At 39.8% G+C, this 21,506-nt stretch overlaps 1 protein-coding gene and 1 long non-coding RNA gene across 5 annotated transcripts; one reads left to right on the forward strand and one right to left on the reverse strand.

Annotated features, from left to right (window-relative positions):
* The first annotated feature begins 295 nt into the window (after nt 1–295).
* On the forward strand, nt 296–17,312 carry LOC110538279 (putative E3 ubiquitin-protein ligase UNKL). Of its 4 annotated transcripts, none has more exons than XM_021624996.3 (16): nt 296–421; nt 1,242–1,451; nt 4,472–4,648; nt 5,723–5,856; nt 6,517–6,652; nt 6,747–6,864; nt 6,995–7,079; nt 7,172–7,332; nt 7,788–7,976; nt 8,523–8,576; nt 9,223–9,400; nt 9,507–9,596; nt 9,695–9,928; nt 10,089–10,282; nt 10,400–10,657; nt 10,863–17,312. In XM_021624996.3, exons 1-16 carry the CDS (start codon nt 357–359, stop codon nt 11,016–11,018), a joined length of 2,439 nt encoding a protein of 812 aa, XP_021480671.3. In that variant the 5' UTR covers nt 296–356; the 3' UTR covers nt 11,019–17,312. The 4 variants fall into 4 exon arrangements, with proteins under 4 accessions (XP_021480671.3, XP_021480669.3, XP_021480672.3 ...); XM_021624994.3 differs by having other exon boundaries at nt 303–421; nt 5,690–5,856; XM_021624997.3 differs by lacking the exon at nt 7,788–7,976 and having other exon boundaries at nt 303–421; nt 5,690–5,856.
* An 818-nt stretch (nt 17,313–18,130) lies between these two features.
* LOC110538280 (uncharacterized) lies at nt 18,131–21,216 on the reverse strand. Its single transcript, XR_005035304.2, has 3 exons — nt 20,751–21,216; nt 19,849–20,578; nt 18,131–19,729 (listed from the first exon to the last, which is right to left on the reverse strand). It is a non-coding gene; the product is annotated as an uncharacterized LOC110538280 (long non-coding RNA).
* Nucleotides 21,217–21,506: the final 290 nt, after the last annotated feature.

Raw genomic sequence — 21,506 nt, forward strand, 5'->3', positions numbered from 1 at the left:
TACACTTTCCACAGTTGTAAATGTTAGGGATTTCTGAATATTTGCGCACAAATCTTTGTACATTTGTTCAAATTGTAGTTTTATTTGTGAGCTATGTTGAATATATTTACAGATCATATTTATTTCTTGATTTATGGTTAATATTTGTGAAATATTTATAGTTTCACAGATCATGGTTTAATTTGTGAAATGTATATACATATTTCTGGACTAAAGTTTTATTTGTGAGTTATGTTGAATATACGCACGGATCGTGGTAGACACATTTACAGAATAAAGAAACAAATCTCACTCCGTAAGTAAATGGAACGAAACGGAACAGTTCGCGCAGGCGCGTTTCATTGTTTTGACTGAAAATGCCGTCGGTTTCGAAAACGGCGGCGAACGCTTCTCCTCAAACCGAGAAACCAACCCACTATACGTAAGTAAAGCAAACGTTAAATGGACAAAGACGTATTCCTTAAAATATCGTGCTTCTTTTATGTACAGAATATTGTTTTATAGTTGGACTGCTTGATATTTCTTCACTCGTAGTGCAGTAAAACATGGTGCTTTTCCTTTTGTAAATTCTTCCCAATGCACGCAGTTAGCCTAGCGCTAACTTACTAGATACGTATTCAAATTGATACAGTAACTGAATTTTAACAAGTACGTGTGTATAATTGTATTGTGTGACCGTGAAAATGTTCCACATAAAAAAGAGGCGTAACATTAAAAAGCGGAATTCGCAGGAACTTGGTTGGTGGTTAACGTTAGCTAGCCAGTCAACGTGCTAGCGTGGACTGGGTAACGTTAGCGAAGTTGAATGGTTTGCCAGCCAGCAGTGTTATCCTTTTCCTCTTTCTACCTCGGCCTTATTTGCTGTCTGTCTACGCATATGTTTTGACGTACGTCTGGTTGTTTGATAGAAGGCAACGTCGAAAATCTTGCGTGGATTGTATGTGAATGGTCAAGGTAGATAGCTACTAGCTATCACTACCAAGTAGTTTTATCAGTTCGAGTGATTGTAAAATTCAGCTACATCGCTAGTTAGTGTCAATCAAATATTCGTTGTAGATGGTGTAAACGTTTATCTCCTTTAGCATAGATATTTTTTTTCTTTACATTTAAAATAGCGAAGCTGTAATATTTATATCAAAGTTAGATGTGATATTCCCCTTGAGCTTTGGACTCTGATACTTTTTTACACGATGTCAGGTGGTGTCTTTCATTAACAACGCCTTTGTCTTTCCATTTTGCAGATATTTGAAGGAGTTTAGGACCGAACAGTGCCCCCTCTTCTTGCAGCACAAGTGCACACAACATAGACCCTTTACATGTTTTCATTGGCATTTCCTCAACCAGAGGCGACGACGACCGATTAGAAGAAGAGATGGAACTTTTAACTACAGCCCTGACGTTTATTGCACAAAATATGACGAGACTACGGGCATTTGCCCAGATGGAGAGGAGTAAGTGTGAAGCTTCAATTTTTTTTCTTCTGTGAATTATTATTGTCTGGTTAGATTGTTGTTACTGTATCATGCTTATCAATGTTGTGGCTGTTGTTCATTCCGGTTGAGAATTAACTCAATTTGTGCAGGTTGCCAGTTTAGTGAGCACTTATAACGGTGTTGCTAATATTTTATGAATGCTGCATTGTTTCAGTAGGAAGTCAGATTCATGCGAATTCCTGAAGTGAATGATCCTCGTTGCACAGAATTCAGCTCGCACTACGAGCTTGGTGATGACCTAGCTTGCACATGGTGTTGTTGACTTGTCTATTGTTCGAGCTAATGTCGACCCGCATGGCCTCCTATGGCCCCGAAGTGGGACGACAGACGTTCTCAATAATGCGGAACCAATTGAATGATTCAACCACACTCATTGTCATTTCATGGATGTTTTTTTGTAATTCTCGCTGGACACGTCTGTTTTGAGCTGCAGAGTGGGGTTGAGCTTCTTCCTCCAGTTTGCGAGGAAACGATGAACACACCCCCTGTTTTCTTGCTCATGATTGAACCGCCTTTGCACATAGCCTTCTCCCATTGGTCGAACAAGCAATGTTTATTGTTCATGAGTCCGTTGAAAATGAGATCGCTTTGAACGAGTTTCTGCTTTGTATTTGTATCCTTAAATGTTGTTAAAAGTACTTATACATGGATGTGTCTGGTTTTTACCACTTGCACTTTATCATTATGTTCATTGAATCCTAAGAAGCATGAATTGATACTTTTCCGTGTGGTTTCATGCAAGTACAATTCAAGTATCAGCTCAGCCTAAACATAACTACTCTTTTATGGTAATTAATAGAGATATACTGAGGGGTAGAGATGGAGTATGTAAGTCTTTATATATTCTTGCTCTATTATTTAATGGCTACTGCAGCATTTTCAGGCCCAACCCTCAAAGCATCAGCTAATTTCACTTTATTTTTTAAAACAAAATCAGAGGAACATATTTTGAATGTTTGGGGTATGCAGCTCATTCTTAGAACTGTAGTTTTCATTACTGGTGTGACATCAATCTACTGAAAATGAAAGTAACAAAGAATAGGCCTTATGAGCCTACATATTGTGTCTTTACAAATCATGATAATGATAGCATAAACCAATGGTAATAGCCTAAAATATTTGTGACATGATATAGCGTGTCAGGTTGGGCGGATACAGTTTGTCACTTGAGATTACATATGAGAAGGCTTGTGGTGGTGCGGATAGACACCAAAGGAAGGATGAATTAAATTAATAAATTAGCAGTTCATCTGCATCTAACTAAAATAAAAGCTACAGTATTCAGTTACCAGGTGTAACAAAGTCACAGGGTTATTGTAGAAAAAAACACACAAAAAAGAATGCTACCCTGTAGTGAAGGGGGAACTTACATATCAGGATATTATTTTTGACGATACATCCTATTCACAATATATTATTTATGCTATAGTTCCTGGTACCTACACCAAATCTCCAGTATTTTCCTTCATGGAGAACAAGCTATCTTCTTTTTCAATAGGGAGCCAATCGCAATCCTTATTGTATCAGCACTTAAGTATTGAAATAGAATTGTGAAGTCCCAGGCATTTCCCAGCCCTACTAACCTGTCCTGAGTAATATTACAAAATGCTTACAAAATTCTTATGCTTGGCCTACTGGAGCAGATGTACTTGTTAGTATACTTACTGACAGCTCTATCAGTTAAAATGTTAATATTTTTCTTTGATCTTTTATTTAACTAGGCAAGTCAAATTCTAATTTTCAATGACGGCCTAGGAACAGTGGGTTAACTGCCTTGTTCAGGGTCAGAACGACCGATTTTTACCTTGTCAGCTCAGGGATTCGTTCTTGCAACCTTTCACTTACTAGTCCAATGCTCTAACCACTAGGCTACCGGCCACCCAATGTGTTGGTTATGGATTTTACAAGTCTCCCTACAAAATTAACAGAATTAAAGGTTCACTGAAAGGAAGCAAGCTATACAGCTAACAACCTAGCCTATTTAATAAGAAAGGATTGATGTTCTAGATTATATCTTGAGAAAGATGCTGTTCAACATTAAGAAGAACAGCTCTGAAACATGATACTCAAGCCACTTCTATAATTTGGGCCTATTTGTGTCAGAGCACCATAAAGAAATTGAGTAACTCAAGACGTCTCACTCACTAGTTCAATGACAATCATCAATGGCACCGGTCTGGTTAAAGTGTGTTGGTCAGATCCACAGTTTAGTGATATCTAGAGGTAGAGACTAGCTGTGATGTTGAAAGTATTTGTGGCAAATGTGTAGCATACTGAATACTTTATAGTGGTTTATCATTGAGAGGTTGAGTTCCAGTTTCCTATATCAGTGTATTTGGAATTTCACAGCAGAAAGTAAACGATGTTCCTCAATTCAACCTGCTGTTATATTGAAAGTTCTATACAATATTTAAACTCTGCCTGAGAGCGAGCACTTGCACTCTCTATTCCTCATTCTACCAGTGGTTGCTCTCTTCTCGTGACATCACATCTGTTGCCATGGTTACTGCTAAGGAGTAAAGCTTTTTGCTGTTTTTGAGGAAATTATTTGTTTTCAATGTGAATTTGAGCACATTCATAGCGATGTATTATTTCTGTTCAATTCCTCACCATACATCAAAGCCTGTGAGAGCGCTGTATCTATAAAAGGCGTTGCATTCCTCTGACTCCCACTGTGGGCATTGGCTACATTTTTGTTTGTCTGATGTGCATATTAAGCACCAAGAAGAACGGTTGCCACTAATACAGGGAGGAAGAGCGATATCTCATTATGCTCTGTAACTCATTCCTTTAGCCTCGGTCTGTTTCCTTTCAATTAAAATCTGTGGAATGACTTCTTAGGAAAAGCACAGCATAGAATTCTAGAAACATAGGATAGAGACCGATTTTATGCAGCTTGTATCTCTGTCACATCAAATCCTGATCATTTTAATGAGGAAGTCTGCATTTGTCTAATCATCGCTTCCTTTCCTGTCTAGCTGTCCTTACTTGCACCGGACCACTGGTGACACAGAGCGCAAGTACCATCTTCGTTATTACAAGACTGGTACCTGTATCCATGAAACTGATGCCCGCGGGCACTGCGTGAAGAACGGCCTACACTGCGCCTTTGCCCATGGCCCACATGATCTCCGCCCCCCTGTCTATGATATCAGGTGATCTATCATGCCTTTAGTAACCACTCTGTTCTCACAGTGTCATACCATCAACAAACATGTGAATAGGCTTGTTAAGCCAGTTGGCTGAGTACACAACGATAAATCATGCAAGGTCTGACCATGCACTGACAAAATGTACCAACTGATTCCATTCGTACATCATAGTTTTAATGAAATCCTTAAATTTACCCGTAGACTATATTTTTGAAGCTGTCAACCCCTTCTCTACCATTGTTAGTGTTACTTTGATTCAACATGGTACGTCTAGCTGTCTCCGCTGAAGTGATAATAGTCTGTATCCACTCCAGTACATGCCCATACATGGCAGTGGGAGAATGAAGCGTGTTCATCTATTTTCTTAGCTCAATTAGTCTCCCTGATGCCTCTCAAATTGGCTGGGCTAAGAGCAGATGAAACTACAATTTTATCTTCATAGACATCAGTCATAGTGTACTTATTGCCAGGGTTGATGTTGGTTTTGTTGAGTACCATTTACTGTGCAAACAATTAAAGTGTTAAATTAAAGTGTTATTGTTATTTCTTTAAAGGGATGAAAGATTCAGTGGTATATTTGAAGTAATATCCCCCCACATCTTAGATGGATACAAAAAGTAGGCCAATCTGTATAATGCAAGCAATGGACTTAACCGTAACAATAACATACATTTGCTATTTTACTATGAATCATGTGTTCACATTTTAAATACCCGTCACTGGAAAATAGCAATACCCTGTCCAACGTCCCATGAATGACATCACCGTGCTTCTACACCTGCATTGCTTGCTGTTTGGGGTTTTAGGCTGGGTTTCTGTACAGCACTTTGAGATATCAGCTGATGTACGAAGGGCTATATAAATACATTTGATTTGATTTTGAATGGGAGCTTGAAATAATTAAACAAAAACAACAGTAAATGTGGTATCAAAGGCACGCTCAAGCGTTGCCTAGCAACTGTTGAGCAGAACAAGTCTAAGAGCAAGGCATTGCCTAAATATTCTACATTTGTCTCTTTCTCTTTTTTTGTTTGTTTTGTGTAGTAGCTCTCTCACTGATCTTCTTCATGTGCACAGAGAGATCCAGGCACAGGAAGCCCTCCAGAATGGCCAGTTGGGATCTGGAGAGGGTATCCCTGATCTACAGCCTGGCGTACTGGCCAGCCAAGCCATGATAGAGAAGACTCTTACAGAGGACCCCCGGTGGCAAGGTGAGCAGCAGACCCATTGATTCTGGTGGCGGTGTCACCCAGTGCCACATTATTTTTCTATTGATTGGATTTCCTTGACCTGTTGTGTTATATTTTGGCATTAGGTCAATAACAGAATGTCTTACACTGAGTATGTTTATATGCACATGAATAAATATTCATATTCAATATTAAACTGATTATGGCAGAGTATGGCATTAGTCATATTAACACCTTACTCTGCTGATCCTAATTGGTGTAAGATCATAATGGTAGTAAGCATACGCCGATTAAAACACCTGGATTTCGGTGCACTCGTTCTCATTATTAGGACATGTAAATGCTTTAATCAGAGTTCAGAGGTGTGCACAAGCTTCCTCCTTTTGAGTATGCATATTAAATATAGTTTTCACATACAAACTTTGTCTGGACTAAGAATCGAAATGTTTTTGCTGGTAGAGCATTTATTTTGATATTTTTTTTTAATATTTTTTTTTTCTGCATTCATCAAAGTCCCGTCAGGTAGCCTGATTTCAGATGTCCATGTAAACAGGATTATTAGGGAACTTGTTCTTGAAAAGCATGTAAATGTTTTAAATCAAGAGATTATATTAATCTGACTATCCACAATAATCGTTTATTGTTTACATGCAACATACTCATTGTGTGCTTTCCTTCCAGACACCAATTTTGTTTTAGCGAACTACAAAACAGAGCAGTGCACCAAGCCTCCACGACTATGCAGACAGGGCTATGCCTGCCCTCACTACCACAATAGTAGAGACAGAAGACGAAATCCACGCAAGTTCAAATACAGGTAGGAGATTAGGACTGTAACAACAAAGAGAATGCCTTTGACAACTGTGTAATAATTCTGTAATATGTAGTTAACCCCTTGAATTATGTGTCAGGTCAACTCCGTGTCCCAATGTGAAACATGGGGATGAGTGGGGCGAGCCATCGAAGTGTGACAGTGGAGACAGCTGTCAATACTGTCACTCACGCACTGAACAGCAGTTCCACCCAGAGGTAAGTGGGACATTTGACACTTTTATAAATGCTTAGCACATTTTGTCTCTTGCAATGGGGAATCTGTCAAACCTTGTTTTGGGAAAATGACACACAGTTATGAGCAGAGAACCTGTCTTTCTCACTTCAGATCTACAAATCCACCAAATGCAATGACATGAGGCAAACTGGTTATTGTCCTAGAGGGCCGTTCTGTGCGTTTGCGCATGTAGAAAGTAAGTGAAGCTCCTCAAAATAAGTCAACGCTGTCTTGCTTGTTGGCAACTTCTCAAACTTAAAACCTGTCTGTGATTGTGTATTTTTTCAGGAATTCCCTCCACGGAAGAGACCATGAACTCGTTGCTAACAGCGATGCAGTCGGGCTCCCAGGCCAAGCTGGGCTCTCAGCAGTATTCAGAGTGTCCGGTCAGCGAGTGGGGCAGCAGTGCACACACCATCAGCAGCATCAACAACGGCCAAGTGGGGAATGTATGTGATCTGATTACTACTCCCTCTCTTCTCTCCACTGTCTTTTACAAAGGCATCACAGTTTGAATGAAAAACATGCCGTCTATAGATTAGACCCTGAAAAGACATTTAAGCTGTTAACTTTCCTTATTTGTTACACCTTTGTTTTGTATATTCTTGTCATTTTATGTTTCCGTTCTTCTGTTTTCTGTACTTGCCTTGTATTTCACTAGTCTGTAACATCATTTTGTTTCTGGTAGTACTAGTGCACCAAGAAATATACAGCGTAATTTTAATTAATATAGGATTCAACAGAAACCAAACTTTAACAATTCAGTGAAATTTTCTCTCTCTGAAGCCAATATTCCATCTAAACATCTTCAGTTATCATCTGCTCTCTGGCCTCGTTAAGAAAGCTGGGCTTGTTTGGCTGGCTCTAAAACCCTATTAAGATCATGTGTACTTCTCTCCCTCAGGTTTCATATTCTAATAGTCCGACTGTAACGCCAAGCTCAGGAAGCAACAGTTCATTGTCCCCAATCGGACCCATCGGCAGGTCCAAATGCTTAACTAATGGTAGCTTATGTTCAGAGTCCACCACGTCAAGTGTGTCATCTCTGACGTCTAACTATCCCAAAGCGCCGGGCTTTGAACGCGAGGATCAGGTACTACAATAAGACTGCTCTCTCTCTTTCCCCGTCCTTATGGGAAGACCCCTGTACTCCGCTTAGTGTAGGGCCTGACCCACTGCTATACACACTTTGGTCATAGTTTCCATTCTTTTGATTTATTTCTATATTCAATTATTTGTCAGTCACTTTTTTTATGTTGTCATTTTTTATAAATTTGTGATGACTTAGTGAATACTGAAATTAACAACCAAGGCAAAAACAAATAATAGTTTACCCATTCCAGGTCAAATTCCATGTTGTGCTTAACATTTTATGAACCTAGATTAGACATTGTTTGGATATGTGACTTGTATTCATGTTATATATTAGTTATAAAACAAATGTCTGCTTATTTAGTTTTAGACTGTCTTAATGGGTTGTGGTGATTACATTAGACATTTTCTCTCTTTTGATAGGGCTGCAGATGACTGATTTATTAATTGAATTTTCTTCACTTTTAAGGAAGGTGTTGGCTTTCTAAGACCCAGCCAATTGCTGGGTTTAAGTGTTGGGTCATGTGAATGTGCTGTCTGTTTTCAGATAAAGAACTATAAGGGACATATCGATCAAAAGATGATGGACCTAGACAAGCAGGTGAATAACTTAAGCATTTGTTGCTGCCTTTGTATTTCTAGAGGCTAGTGACCGTGTTTCCCCTATATTAATTTATTGCCAGTCCAAAAAATATGATTTATGGAGAATCATTTTCATTTTAAGTGTAAACTTAAATGACAAAACCAGATATAAAGCATGTAGAAAGATAATGGAGCTATATATATTTTTTAAATAAGACCAAAAATAAAAACTATACAGTCAGGGAGAGTATAAAATTCAAAAAATGGCATGGGACCCCCATTGATATGTTCATGTTTGAGTCACTGATAGCATAAGCCATGGCAAAATGTGTAGAATTGCAGGAACTTAGATTTAAAACTGCAATTTTGCCACCTATGCTGAAAATAAACATAGGGGAAACACTGTTAGTGATATGTAGAACATTTTCTATTTAAAGGTATTCCTGTGGAGGCAAAGGGGTTTTGCTGTTATAATTTCAAAGTCATTGGGATCCGTCCAATCGACTTGATAAAAAGGCCTATTCATGATCTCCCATCTAAAGCATATGACCAGGCACGGTGTCTGTGGCTTGTCTTCTTAACCGAGCACCAATGTAGTAAAGCTAAGGATTGCTCAAAATGACACTATTAATGAAACAGCCTTGCTATTTACGCCTCTTTTACAGACACACAATAGTGTATTCTCTGGGATGAACCCTCTGGCATCCAGCATAACCTCCAGTATAGAATCTAGCCTGGCCTCTAGTATTGGATCAGATAGTTCCTCACCCACCACCTTATCAACAATGAATGCAAAAGCAACCCCATTCTATCCTGGGAGCAATACTGTGGAGTCAGTTATAGGTAAGTGTACTTGTATTGTACAAACTTGTTTGAGGGGTGAATGTACCTCTTTATACAGGGAATACTTATTTTCCTAATAAAAAAAGCTACTTGCCTTTTCTTTCAGGTTCTGCACTTGACCTGAATTTTTGTGACATCAATGTTGCCTCTCTTGATAAAGAGTTTGAGGAGCAAGAAAACAACAGTCTTGGTTTAAGTAAGCAAACCTTTTTTGAAACATTGAACACAATTGACTTAAGTGTGTTCTGCATTTTTAAATTGCGAAGTTGATTTATGCTTCCCGTTGCCCTCTAGGTCAAAGGATGTTGGGAGGATCCGCTCCGGTCAACATTCCTGGCTCCCTTGCACGGTCTTCTTCATTGAATTCCAACTCATCGCTCTCTGCCTCCCCTCTGAGCTCTCTCTCCCAGTCCCTGTCCCAGTGCCTGTTGTCAGGAATGGCTCCACAGCAGACTCAACCTCAGGGCCTGCTAACCAAACCTGAGCATGGCCTTCTGGGAACACCTACCTCCTCTCAGAACTCTCTGGGTAAGTTAACAATATAATATTTACTAGCAATCTTGACAAACATGCAAGAGTGAGCATTAATCTTTTACTTATGAGGCATCATCAATAATTTTATAAATGCAACACATTTTTTAGTTTTTGTGCTTTGACATGAAACAATTGTCCTGATCCCACCTTATAGGTTTGAATGGGGGAGCTAGCAGCATATGGGACTTTGTGAGTGGCAACTTCTCTCCCAGCCCATCACCAGTGTTCAGCAGCCTGGGCTCCACCACTGTGAGCAGCAGCGCTGATCTGAACCGGCTCTTCAGGGAGCTGGACGAGGCCAAGAGGAAGATCAAGCAATGGGAAGACGCGTGGCACCAGGTCAAGCAGGTCAGTCACTAGTCCCATGCAAGAACTATGACATGAACTAAAGGCACTGTCTCTGTAAGTAATACATCCCGACCCTTGTTAAACCAATTATATATTTGAAATGTCTGTCTGTTCCAGGCATGCGAGGCCTGGCAGAAAGACTCCCATGATGCAAAAGAACAAGCAAAGTCAGCCGAGGCGGAGCGGCAGCTGGCAGAGCAGACGCGAGAGGACACAGAGCGCAAGCTGAAGGAGCTCCAGGGGGACTTTGACGTGCTGTGTCGCTCCCCTGGCACACCCCTGCTTAGAAGCTATGGAGACCTGGACCAGCTCCCTCTACCAAAGCTCCACTCCATCCAGAGCCAGCTGCGCACTGATCTAGACCTTATAGACGGGGTAAGACGGGCCAGATACTAAGCACATTCTTATTTATAGTGATCAGGATATACATTATGGCAGACTTTAGCCTAGTGAAGCATTAAAAAAAAAAAAATATATATATAATTTATTATTTTTTTTTTTTAAAGGTCTTGCTAGGAATCATTGTATTGAGTTATTATGCTGCGAGTAGTTTCTGATACCTCTTCTCTTCCCAACACAGGTATTATATCAGCTTCAGTCAAAGAAATGTATAGTTTGCCAAACGCATGATCGTTGCATAGTCCTGCAGCCTTGCCAACATTATGTACTTTGTAAGAACTGTGCACCTAGTAAATCAGAATGTCCATACTGTAAGACAAAAATATTGAAGTGGTGATGTACAATTATTCAAGGTACTACTTAAGGAGTTTGCCCTTTGAAGAACTACTAATACATGCTTACATTTTATAAATAGCATTTTGTTTCACTATTTCATATAGTAGTTTAATTTGAACTACATAAATGGTGTTTGATAAATCAAGTACTTAAATGTAATATGTTATTTTGTATTGATCACTTACATTTTCCAAAAAGTTTGGGCATCCATTGTTCAAGTGGGCCTAATTTGACTTTATCACTGAAACACATCAGTCAAACATTATTATTAGTATTGCAACCATCTTTGTGAAGATTGATTTCTTGTAAAGCACTTTGTTGACCTGGGAATTTGTTAAAGGGTATTTTAGAAATTAGCTTTGAGCTGTTTTTGTTAGATTTCTATATTTTTTTCTTAATATGCTAATGTATCAAGCTTTTGTGTGTACTGTGAAACATACTATAATATTTCATGTTTCCTATTGTTAAATCATGGTATAGTTCTATATATCTTGTTAGTTTTCATAGAAAAGTGCTAAACAATAGTTTCTACTTTTCATTCTTTAATTTATACCTTTCCATCAAAAAAGTACACACTTTTGAATGCATTTTAGGCATAACCAGCAGCTGTAATATCAGTAAGGCACATTTATGCTAAAGCAGTTAGGAAATCAATTACTGTGTCTTTTAGTGATTACTGAATTGTTCATTATGTAGTTGTTAGAGGAGCATGTCTTGATGTACATAAGTCTGACATGGTGAATTTGATAGGATTCCTACTAGCTCTCAAACATGTCTAGAACATATCTGATACTTGGCTTCTACTCTAGTCTCAAGTGCCTTGCCTTAGATGATAACCATGACCATCGATTCTTAGAGGATTGTTGTAAAAGCAGACGCAGGTAGTCAAAGCCTCTGCACATATATCTACTTAATTTTGTTACTTTGCATCATGTGTATTGCCCAATCCTATGTCAAAGTATTTCCTCAGATTATAGTTGTATGAAGATATACATCTTGTCAGTGCCTGTGTCCTGACTTCACGCATACAAAACATAAAACAATATATTTTCCTTGTCTACACAGGCAATGGTGCTTTTTGATGCGGCTTCAGTATAATTTCAAATTACCATTTTTGATTTAGTGTTTGGGAGTATGCAAGCAAGGAAACAACTCTGGTCTTGTTTGTAAACCAGATAAAAACAGGCTCCGCTATACAACAAACACCAGTCTAAAATGTAAGATGCATCATTGGTGTTGAACCTGTAAATTGTGTTTTCAAATATGACAGTGTAATGTGCTTAGCTAGGTTAATCTAATTGAAATGACCTTCTACTGTGTTCAAAATGTATTTTCCCTCACTCTATATCTTGGTCCTTTTAATATTTGCAGCAATTAGTATGTTCAGTAGAAAGAACCTTATATATTCCCAGGTACACGATTTGTAACTTAGTTTGAAAAATTGAGGAATACAATTGTTTACATTTACATGGATGGTAATTCAGAGAAAAACAAAACTTGTGTTTCTCCTAAAATAAAAAAGGTATTGTGATCCCTCATGTTTATCAAGTTAAAATGGCAGGTGAAACAATTTTATTGCATGTCTTATAATCGTCATACGTTAACCAGCTACAAATCTAGATCACTGCCAGATATATTTGTATTGTCAGTCAAGCATACTGTAGAGTCGATCACTTCACTTTTGCAAGCTTTGTTGCTGCTGAGAGAAAGGTGTATACATATAGTTGTAATGCATTTAGATTCTTGAATGTTATTGTGCATACACAGTTCAGACATCAGTAGCCTAATTTCTCACACAATACATTCAAGCAGTAATACATTTTACTTACATACACACACACAGACAGTGGGGAGAACAAGTATTTGATATACTGCCGATTTTGCTGGTTTTCCCACTTACAAAGCATGTAGAGGTCTGTAATTTTTATCATAGGTACACTTCGACTGTGAGAGACAGAATCTAAAACAAAAATACAGAAAATCACATTGTATGATTAAGTAATTAATTAGCATTTTATTGCATGACAAGTATTTGATACATCAGAAAAGCAGAACTTATTATTTGGTACAGAAACTTGTTTGCAATTACAGAGATCACACGTTTCCTGTAGTTCTTGACCAGGTTTGCACACACTGCAGCAGGGATTTTGGCCCACTTCTCCATACAGACCTTCTCCAGATCCTTCAGGTTTCGGGGCTGTCGCTGGGCAATACGGACTTTCAGCTCCCTCCAAAGATGTTCTATTGAGTTCAGGTCTGGAGACTGGCTAGGCCACTCCAGGACCTTGAGATGCTTCTTACGGGGCCACTCCTTAGTTGCCCTGGCTGTGTGTTTCGGGTCGTTGTCATGCTGGAAGACCCAGCCACGACCCATCTTCAATGTTCTTACTGGGGGAAGGAGGTTGTTGGCCAAGATCTCACGATACATGGCCCCATCCATCCTCCCCTCAATACGGTGCAGTTGTCCTGTCCCCTTTGCAGAAAAGCATCCCCAAAGAATGATGTTTCCACCTCCATGCTTCATGGTTGGGATGGTGTCCTTGGGGTTGTACTCATCCTTCTTCTACCTACAAACACGGCGAGTGGAGTTTAGACCAAAAAGCTCTATTTTTGTCTCATCAGACCACATGACCTTCTCCCATTCCTCCTCTGGATCATCCAGATGGTCATTGGCAAACTTGCGACGGGCCTGGACATGCGCTGGCTTGAGCAGGGGGACCTTGCGTGCGCTGCAGGATTTTAATCCATGACGGCGTAGTGTGTTACTAGTGGTTTTCTTTGAGACTGTGGTCCTAGCTCTCTTCAGGTCATTGACCAGGTCCTGCCGTGTAGTTCTGGGCTGATCCCTCACCTTCCTCATGATCATTGATGCCCCACGAGGTGAGATCTTGCATGGAGAGGGTGATAGACCGTTATCTTGAACTTCTTCCATTTTCGAATAATTGCTCCAACAGTTGTTGCCTTCTCACCAAGCTGCTTGCCTATTGTCCTGTAGCCCATCCCAGCCTTGTGCAGGTCTACAATTTTTTTTATCCCTGATGTCCTTACACAGTTCTCTGGTCTTGGCCATTGTGGAGAGGTTTGAGTGTGTGGACAGGTGTCTTTTTATACAGGTAACGAGTTCAAACAGGTGCAGTTAATGAGTGGAACACAGGAGGGCCTCTTAAAGAAAAACTAACAGGTCTGTGAGAGCCGGAATTCTTACTGGTTGGTAGGTGATCAAATACTTATGCCATGCAATACAATGTGATTTTCGTTTTAGATTCTGTCTCTCACAGTTGAAGTGTACCTATGATTAAAAAAAAGGAAAACCTGCAAAATCGTCAGTGTATCAAATACTTGTTCTCCCCACTGTGTGTGTGTGTGTAGATAGAGATAGAGAGAGAGATATATATATATATATATATATATATATATATATATATATATATATATATATATCAAAATGGCGTCATAACAATGACTCTTGTTACCTAACATTCAGAGACGTGTTATGGCGTCTAACATTTGGTATACCAAGTTTATAACTTCTATAATGCTATAGTTCAAGTAAAGTACCACTTAAACAAAGACTCATTAGATTAAAATGTTTTGATTTTTGTTTTAGTCAGTCACAAGTTCGAGTACTTTTGTGAATCCTCAAAACATTATTACAGGCCAATCAATGTACTGCTATAGAATGTCTTGATTCTTAAATTGGTTGGAGAATCCTAATAAAGCTACTGGGCTACAGTAAATGCTCTCCCCAATTTTTAATATCACAGGTTTTTTGTATTTTTCCTGTGATGCCAACTAAGTTAATGTGGACTTGACTCAAATGAACCAAAGTGGTGTGGTAGTTTGTTCTTGTAGTTACTTTTAAAATATGTATTGAAATGTACAATTAGTATAACATTCTCTTCAATGGTTCAATGACAGAAAGAACTATGCCAACTGCTTTTGCTGACAATAGTAATGGACTTGAAGCCCATTTGTAGTTTAACCAAAGACCTTTATTGCTATTATGTTTCCTTTTAATTAAAAAAAAATAATTTTTCATTTTAGTAATCTAAGCAAATTGTTAACCTAATACCTAATGTAGATTTGGTGTGCATTTACAGAAACTAATGGCATCACTGTCCTTTTTTGTAAAACAAATGACTGTGGTCAGCAGCATACACATCATTCTAATTGGCAGTTGTCTACAGTGAAGGAATTTCAGAAGTTAGTGACATGTTAATCTTCTTAAGTGGCCATATAGATGAGTACCAGTGGAGGCTGCTGAGGGGAGGACGGCTCATAATATTGTCTGGAACGGAGTGAATGGAATGGTATTTGATACCATTCCACCGATTCCGCTCCAGCCGTTACCACGAGCCCGTCCTCCCCAATTAAGGTGCCACTGTGAGTACTATTTTGAAGTATGTTTGTCTTTTCACTTTACAGCTAAAATCTCTTAATCAGTTTTAAATATTGATGGTTGTGCACTACTTGTATGCTGTCAGGAGTATAGATTATACTTTGACTGTAATGTGCTTTTGTTTTCATTTGACTGGTGTTTTTCTTTTGTTTTAATTCACAATTTACTGCAGTCATTGGAAAGATGGCGATAGTGTATCATTTGTTTATTGGTTAGATATGAGTGAGTCATTGACGGGTGAAATGACAACTTGATTTATTTAAACCAGCATCAATGGCAGATACAGATGTGAGTAAGTTTAAGGAGCAACTCTTATCACTCATTTGTTCTTGGTCCTTAAGCCCTCTTCAATGTGGCATACTAAGTATACATCTTCCTTTTACACTGAATAAGGAAAAATGTAAGCTCATATTTTATAAATATGGCTCTAAATCATTAAATGTTATGGCTATATTAAACTAATGTTCTTTTACTATGGACCAATTTCGTTTTTTTAAATGTTAGAAATCTGTGCCTTTTGATGTTAATGTCATATTTTACCTGGCATTTGAAGAGTATTGCTCTTAATGAGGGTAAATTGTTATATTACAGTAAAACTGAAAAATAATCCAAATTCTAGTGCCTTTAGATAATTATATGTACCATAATCTCCCCAATTAAAATCTGTGGTGGATACCACTCAGATTAGCTTTTTCGATATTATCACTTAATGATTCTCGAATGGTAAAATTTGCTTTGTCGCTCTGAAAAGTTAAGAATTCTGTGTAAAGAGCTTGCATTCATAAGTGTTCAGAGAAGGGCCGTTTTGAACAAGACTGCATGTTTCATAAGGGAGGCTTAGGGCAACCTTAGAATGATGAATACTGCTTCTTCATCTCAGTCTGTATTTGCCATATCACTCATAACATGCCACTATACCTACCACCAATAAATATGATTCTTTCTGTACTCATCTTTTATTGGCACAAGAAAAACAGACCAATTACTGTTAAAGAAAAGCACCAAGTAGGACTCATTGTTTTGTAAATGTAATTGAGATGTAACAATGCTCTGCAGTGGATTAGCATAATCTATTTTGCATTCTTGTGAAGTGTTTGTTTCCTTGTTTTATTAAATATTGTGATCATGGAACCTGAAGATTTTATGCAATCTTGTACGTACATAAATGTATGAAGCTGTTCCAATTTTAGTATGAAAAAAAAAAATGCATATTGCAGCAGAACTTTTGTAAAAACATTTAATTGTTCCCAATAGTTAACTTCAAAATGTTAATTTAACATAGAAACCCTGAAATATTGAATGTACCGTTCTAAATGAGATATTTAATAGGTCACTGGAATAAAATGGAGAGCAGTTCATCCGTTAGCTATGATGTAGCATCTAGTTTTGTGAATTGCTATACAATGAAATAAATGTACGACACATGCAGTTTTCCGGTCTCTGTATTTATCAGTGTAATGATTAAGGGGAGGGGGGAATACATTTTATTTTCTCAGGGTTTCAGTTACGACTGTAGGATAAAAGGTTTTTAATTGTGAACTGTAGTTCATAGATGTATTTACGCTGATGTCGATGGAAGTAGACATTTGTATTACGAATGAGAAACATGTCCCTTATTTTGTTACAAAGTATGGACAAATAGGACATTGTATATTGAATTAGTATTCAACTACCCCATAGAAATGATCAATGGGAGTTCCCCTGTGTTAAAGTTCATCCTCTTTATGGAATCAAAGAATGGCCTGATTAGGCTTTTTACTAAAAATTAAGTAGAAGGTATTGAATCTTTTGCTTGTTGAGTATCATTAACTTGTTCAATTGTACTGCAACATTATGCAATGGTTTACAGAATTCACAATTTGTATCTTGGGAATTAAATTTTTTTTTGATCTTAAATGTGTTGAGTATTTGTTTCATGGATTTAAAACCAAGGTAGTAATAAAGGTATGTACTTCTAGTTCACTAAACTCCAACGATTAATGCCCCATGACAAGTATAATCTTGCAATAACTGAAACATGAACCAGCATTTATTTTCTTCATATGAAAATAGCCTTTTTCTTTTGGGGGGGTTAACATAAGGTTTCTTACTACAACCAATTAAATAAATTAAATACATTTCTTTATACGGTATTGGAATGTATCAAATGGATTATAATCAAAGATTGGCACAGAATACCCTCTTGGTAATGCACTATAGAATTAAGGTTCACTCAGATTACTGTGGTACAATGGCATGATGACTATCAGGAGACAGTACATCAAATAGATAGCATAGCAGCTGCAATGGCTAGAGCCAAAACAGATGAGATGTTCTCAGAGGTGCTTGTTATCAATGGTGCTTTCTTCATAGACATTCACCACAATCTGTTTTTATCAAGGTCACTTGATCCTGTTAACTAAACATAAGGGTCCAATTTGCCATTATTTGGTACTACAACACAATGTTTCCGCAGTTAGAACAAGCTTACTTTTTTTCAGTGCTGGGATAAATTAGCATTTTCCCCACTTTGGCAAGGTTAGACCTCTATAAATACACTGCTCAAAAAAATAAAGGGAACACTTAAACAACACAATGTAACTCCAAGTTAATCACACTGTCCACTTAGGAAGCAACACTGACAATACATTTCACATGCTGTTGTGCAAATGAAATAGACAACCGGTGGAAATTATAGGCAATTAGCAAGACACCCCCAATAAAGGAGTGGTTCTGCAGGTGGGGACCACAGACCACTTCTCAGTTCCTATGCTTCCTGGCTGATGTTTTGGTCACTTTTGAATGCTGACGGTGCTTTCACTCTAGTGGTAGCATGAGACGGAGTCTACAACCCACACAAGTGGCTCAGGTAGTGCAGCTCATCCAGGATGGGACATCAATGCGAGCTGTGGCAAGAAGGTTTGCTGTGTCTGTCAGCGTAGTGTCCAGAGCATGGAGGCGCTACCAGGAGACAGGCGAGTACATCAGGAGACGTGGAGGAGGCCGTAGGAGGGCAACAACCCAGCAGCAGGACCGCTACCTCCGCCTTTGTGCAAGGAGGAGCAGGAGGAGCACTGCCAGAGCCCTGCAAAATGACCTCAGAAACAGATTCCATGAGGGTGGTATGAGGGCCTGACGTCCACAGGTGGGGGTTGGGCTTACAGCCCAACCCCGTGCAGAATGTTTGGCATTTGCCAGAGAACACCAAGATTGGCAAATTCACCACTGGCGCCCTGTGCTCTTCACAGATGAAAGCAGGTTCACACTGAGCACATGTGACAGATGTGACAGAGTCTGGAGACGCTGTGGAGAACGTTCTGCTGCCTGCAACATCCTCCACTATGACCGGTTTGGTGGTGGGTCAGTCATGGTGTGGGGTGGCATTTCTTTGGGGGGCCGCACAGCCCTCCATGTGCTCGCCAGAGGTAGCCTGACTGCCATTAGGTACCGAGATGAGATCCTCAGACCCCTTGTGAGACCATATGCTGGTGCGGTTGGCCCTGGGTTCCTTCTAATGCTAGACAATGCTAGACCTCATGTGGCTGGAGTGTGTCAGCAGTTCCTGCAAGAGGAAGGCATTGATGCTATGGAATGGCCCGCCCGTTCCCCAGACCTGAATCCAATTGAGCACATCTGGGACATCATGTCTCGCTCCATCCACCAACGCCACGTTGCACCACAGACTGTCCAGGAGTTGGCGGATGCTTTAGTCCAGGTCTGGGAGGAGATCCCTCAGGAGACCATCCGCCACCTCATCAGGAGCATGCCCAGGCGTTGTAGGGAGGTCATACAGGCACGTGGAGGCCACACACACTACTGAGCCTAATTTTGACTTGTTTTAAGGACATACATCAAAGTTGGATCAGTCTGTAGTGTGGTTTTCCACTTTAATTTTGAGTGTGACTCCAAATCCAGACCTCCATGGGTTGATAAATTTGATTTCCATTGATAATTTTTGTGTGATTTTGTTGTCAGCACATTCAACTATGTAAAGAAAAAAGTATTTAATAAGAATATTTCATTCATTCAGATCTAGGATGTGTTATTTTAGTGTTCCCTTTATTTTTTTGAGCAGTGTATTTACAGATCATATATTTATTTTTATAAACTGGGTGATTCCAGCCCTGAATGCTGATTGGTATACTATAGTGCAAAATAAATAAACCATAGCATATTAATCTATGCATTCCATTATGATGCAAAGAAGAATAAATGCAAAACACTAACCGGTACATGTTTGAGTAGCCTATTTCCTTACCTTTCAAGCATGGAGTCAAAGCAGGTCACAGTGTTATCTTTCTGTAGAGCAACGATAAGACAAGGGCCCTCAGGCCCTAGAGAGGAGAGAGGAGCTAGTCAATGCCACAGGCAGAGTGTTACAGTGAGTGACCACTGCATGCTGCTATTGCGCAACTATCAAACTCCTTCGACATAGCAGATACCCACTCCTCACCTTCCCATCCCTCAGAGGGTAGCATCAGTGTCTCAGCTATGTGACATCTCTGGTTCTCGTCCAGGGCACTCATCCTCCCGGCCACCAGGTGCAGCCTGTCCTCAGCAGCTGCTCAAGCAGGTCCAGGTGGATGGGGGCTGGGCCCAGTACACTGGAGGGCAGCAGCAGGCAGGTGGTTTGGCAGAGAGCACTGCGGATCGAGGGCCCTGCTGCCACCCACACACAAACGGCCACGTTTACAAAGTTCAATTGCTGTTGATACCACATCAACTAAACTGTTGCCCCAGACCAATCATAGGCAACGTCCCAATAAAAAGTAAATGATTAAGGGACCCGTTTTGTATCCACATAAAACTAGTAAATAAGCGATTCAACAACAAAGATTCAGCTAGGCTAAAACATTCAAAACTAGACCTCACCTCCATTCAGTCCAGAAGCCATAAGGTGTGATAAAGATGGCTTGTCTGACCATTTGGCCAGACAAGCCAAATGGTCTGAGTGTACACTGGGTATCTGTGATACAGAACAGTGAGTGACAACAGACACAAAATGTGTTCCTTATTTAACACAGGGCATATGAGACGGCTATACATCTAGGAATAGTAAATCATGTCTATTGTAGCACTGTGATGTACTTGCTCCTGTCTCATGGTGTTGGTCTCTGTGCAGCATAGGCCCTGAGGGAACAGCCTCTTCACATCCTGAACAGCTCTCTGATAGCTCCTCGATCCTACAACATAGTATTATATCATTCATGATGAGCTACTAACATTACATTACATAAACATTAAAGCCTTGTTCCAAAGCCAGTCTCAGCCACTCTGTAACTGATTGATCTATGTTGTCTGGCAAGGCCTGGAAGGTGGCCCAGTATCGTGCGGGGTCGAGGGGCACTGACTGACCATAGATGCCGCTGTGTAGATGGTCTGAGCTGTAACAGGCCCTCCAGAGGAATTGGTCCTGAGCGCGGGCCTGGGCAGGGTCCTCAGGTCCCAGCACGTCCAGTAGCCTCTTCACAGCATTCTCCCTCTGCAGGCACAAAGCCAGGGAAGGCCCAAAGCTCAAGGACTGGACATGGGCTTCTACAGCAGAGGAGTCCTAGAGGAAAACACAAGAGGAAAACTGAGCTGAGCCAATGCATTAAAAACAATATAACAATCTGTCCACTGGCCTGGTTTAGGTAGGTAGAAATAAGTGAGTTGCCTGATTCTCTGCAGCAGATGCCAGTGACACAGCTGTGGTATTGTCCAGAACCAGCACATGCAGGCCCACCACAGTGAAGCCACTCCGCTGGACTTTGCTGAGGATTTTCCCCATGGCTCCACACTCCAGGCTTGAACAGGAACAGTGTGACCAGCGGCTGGGAACCTGATGGAAACAGACAAGAGTGGCAAATAAGGTGCTTAAATATTTTCAACTTTTGTACATTTTTGTAACCATTGTTGAAGTAATCGACTTTGCAAGTAACCAATGTTCAATAAAACGTCCTACATTACATCATGTTATTTAAAAGGTCAAAGTTCATCCAAATAAACCCATTTCTAAACTCACCCTGCACCATGCAGTTTAACAATGACTCACGCTGGGAACCTGTAAGGAACATTAAACACAAGTCAGAAGGGAGGTGGGTGAGAGAGTCGTTTGAATGTGCTGATGAC

Source organism: Oncorhynchus mykiss, chromosome 12 (assembly GCF_057628025.1).
Source record: "Oncorhynchus mykiss isolate SJ-2025 chromosome 12, ASM5762802v1, whole genome shotgun sequence".
Taxonomy (NCBI): Eukaryota; Metazoa; Chordata; class Actinopteri; order Salmoniformes; family Salmonidae; genus Oncorhynchus; species Oncorhynchus mykiss.

What these genes read in the sequence shown, in the direction of transcription:
- LOC110538279 (XM_021624994.3), top strand. Translation starts at nt 357, where the DNA reads ATGCCGTCGGTTTCGAAAACGGCGGCGAACGCTTCTCCTCAAACCGAG. An exon ending in GAGAAACCAACCCACTATAC is followed by an intron (nt 422 to 1,241) that starts GTAAGTAAAGCA and finishes TCCATTTTGCAG; the next exon opens with ATATTTGAAGGAGTTTAGGA. An exon ending in CGTGGCACCAGGTCAAGCAG is followed by an intron (nt 10,283 to 10,399) that starts GTCAGTCACTAG and finishes TGTCTGTTCCAG; the next exon opens with GCATGCGAGGCCTGGCAGAA.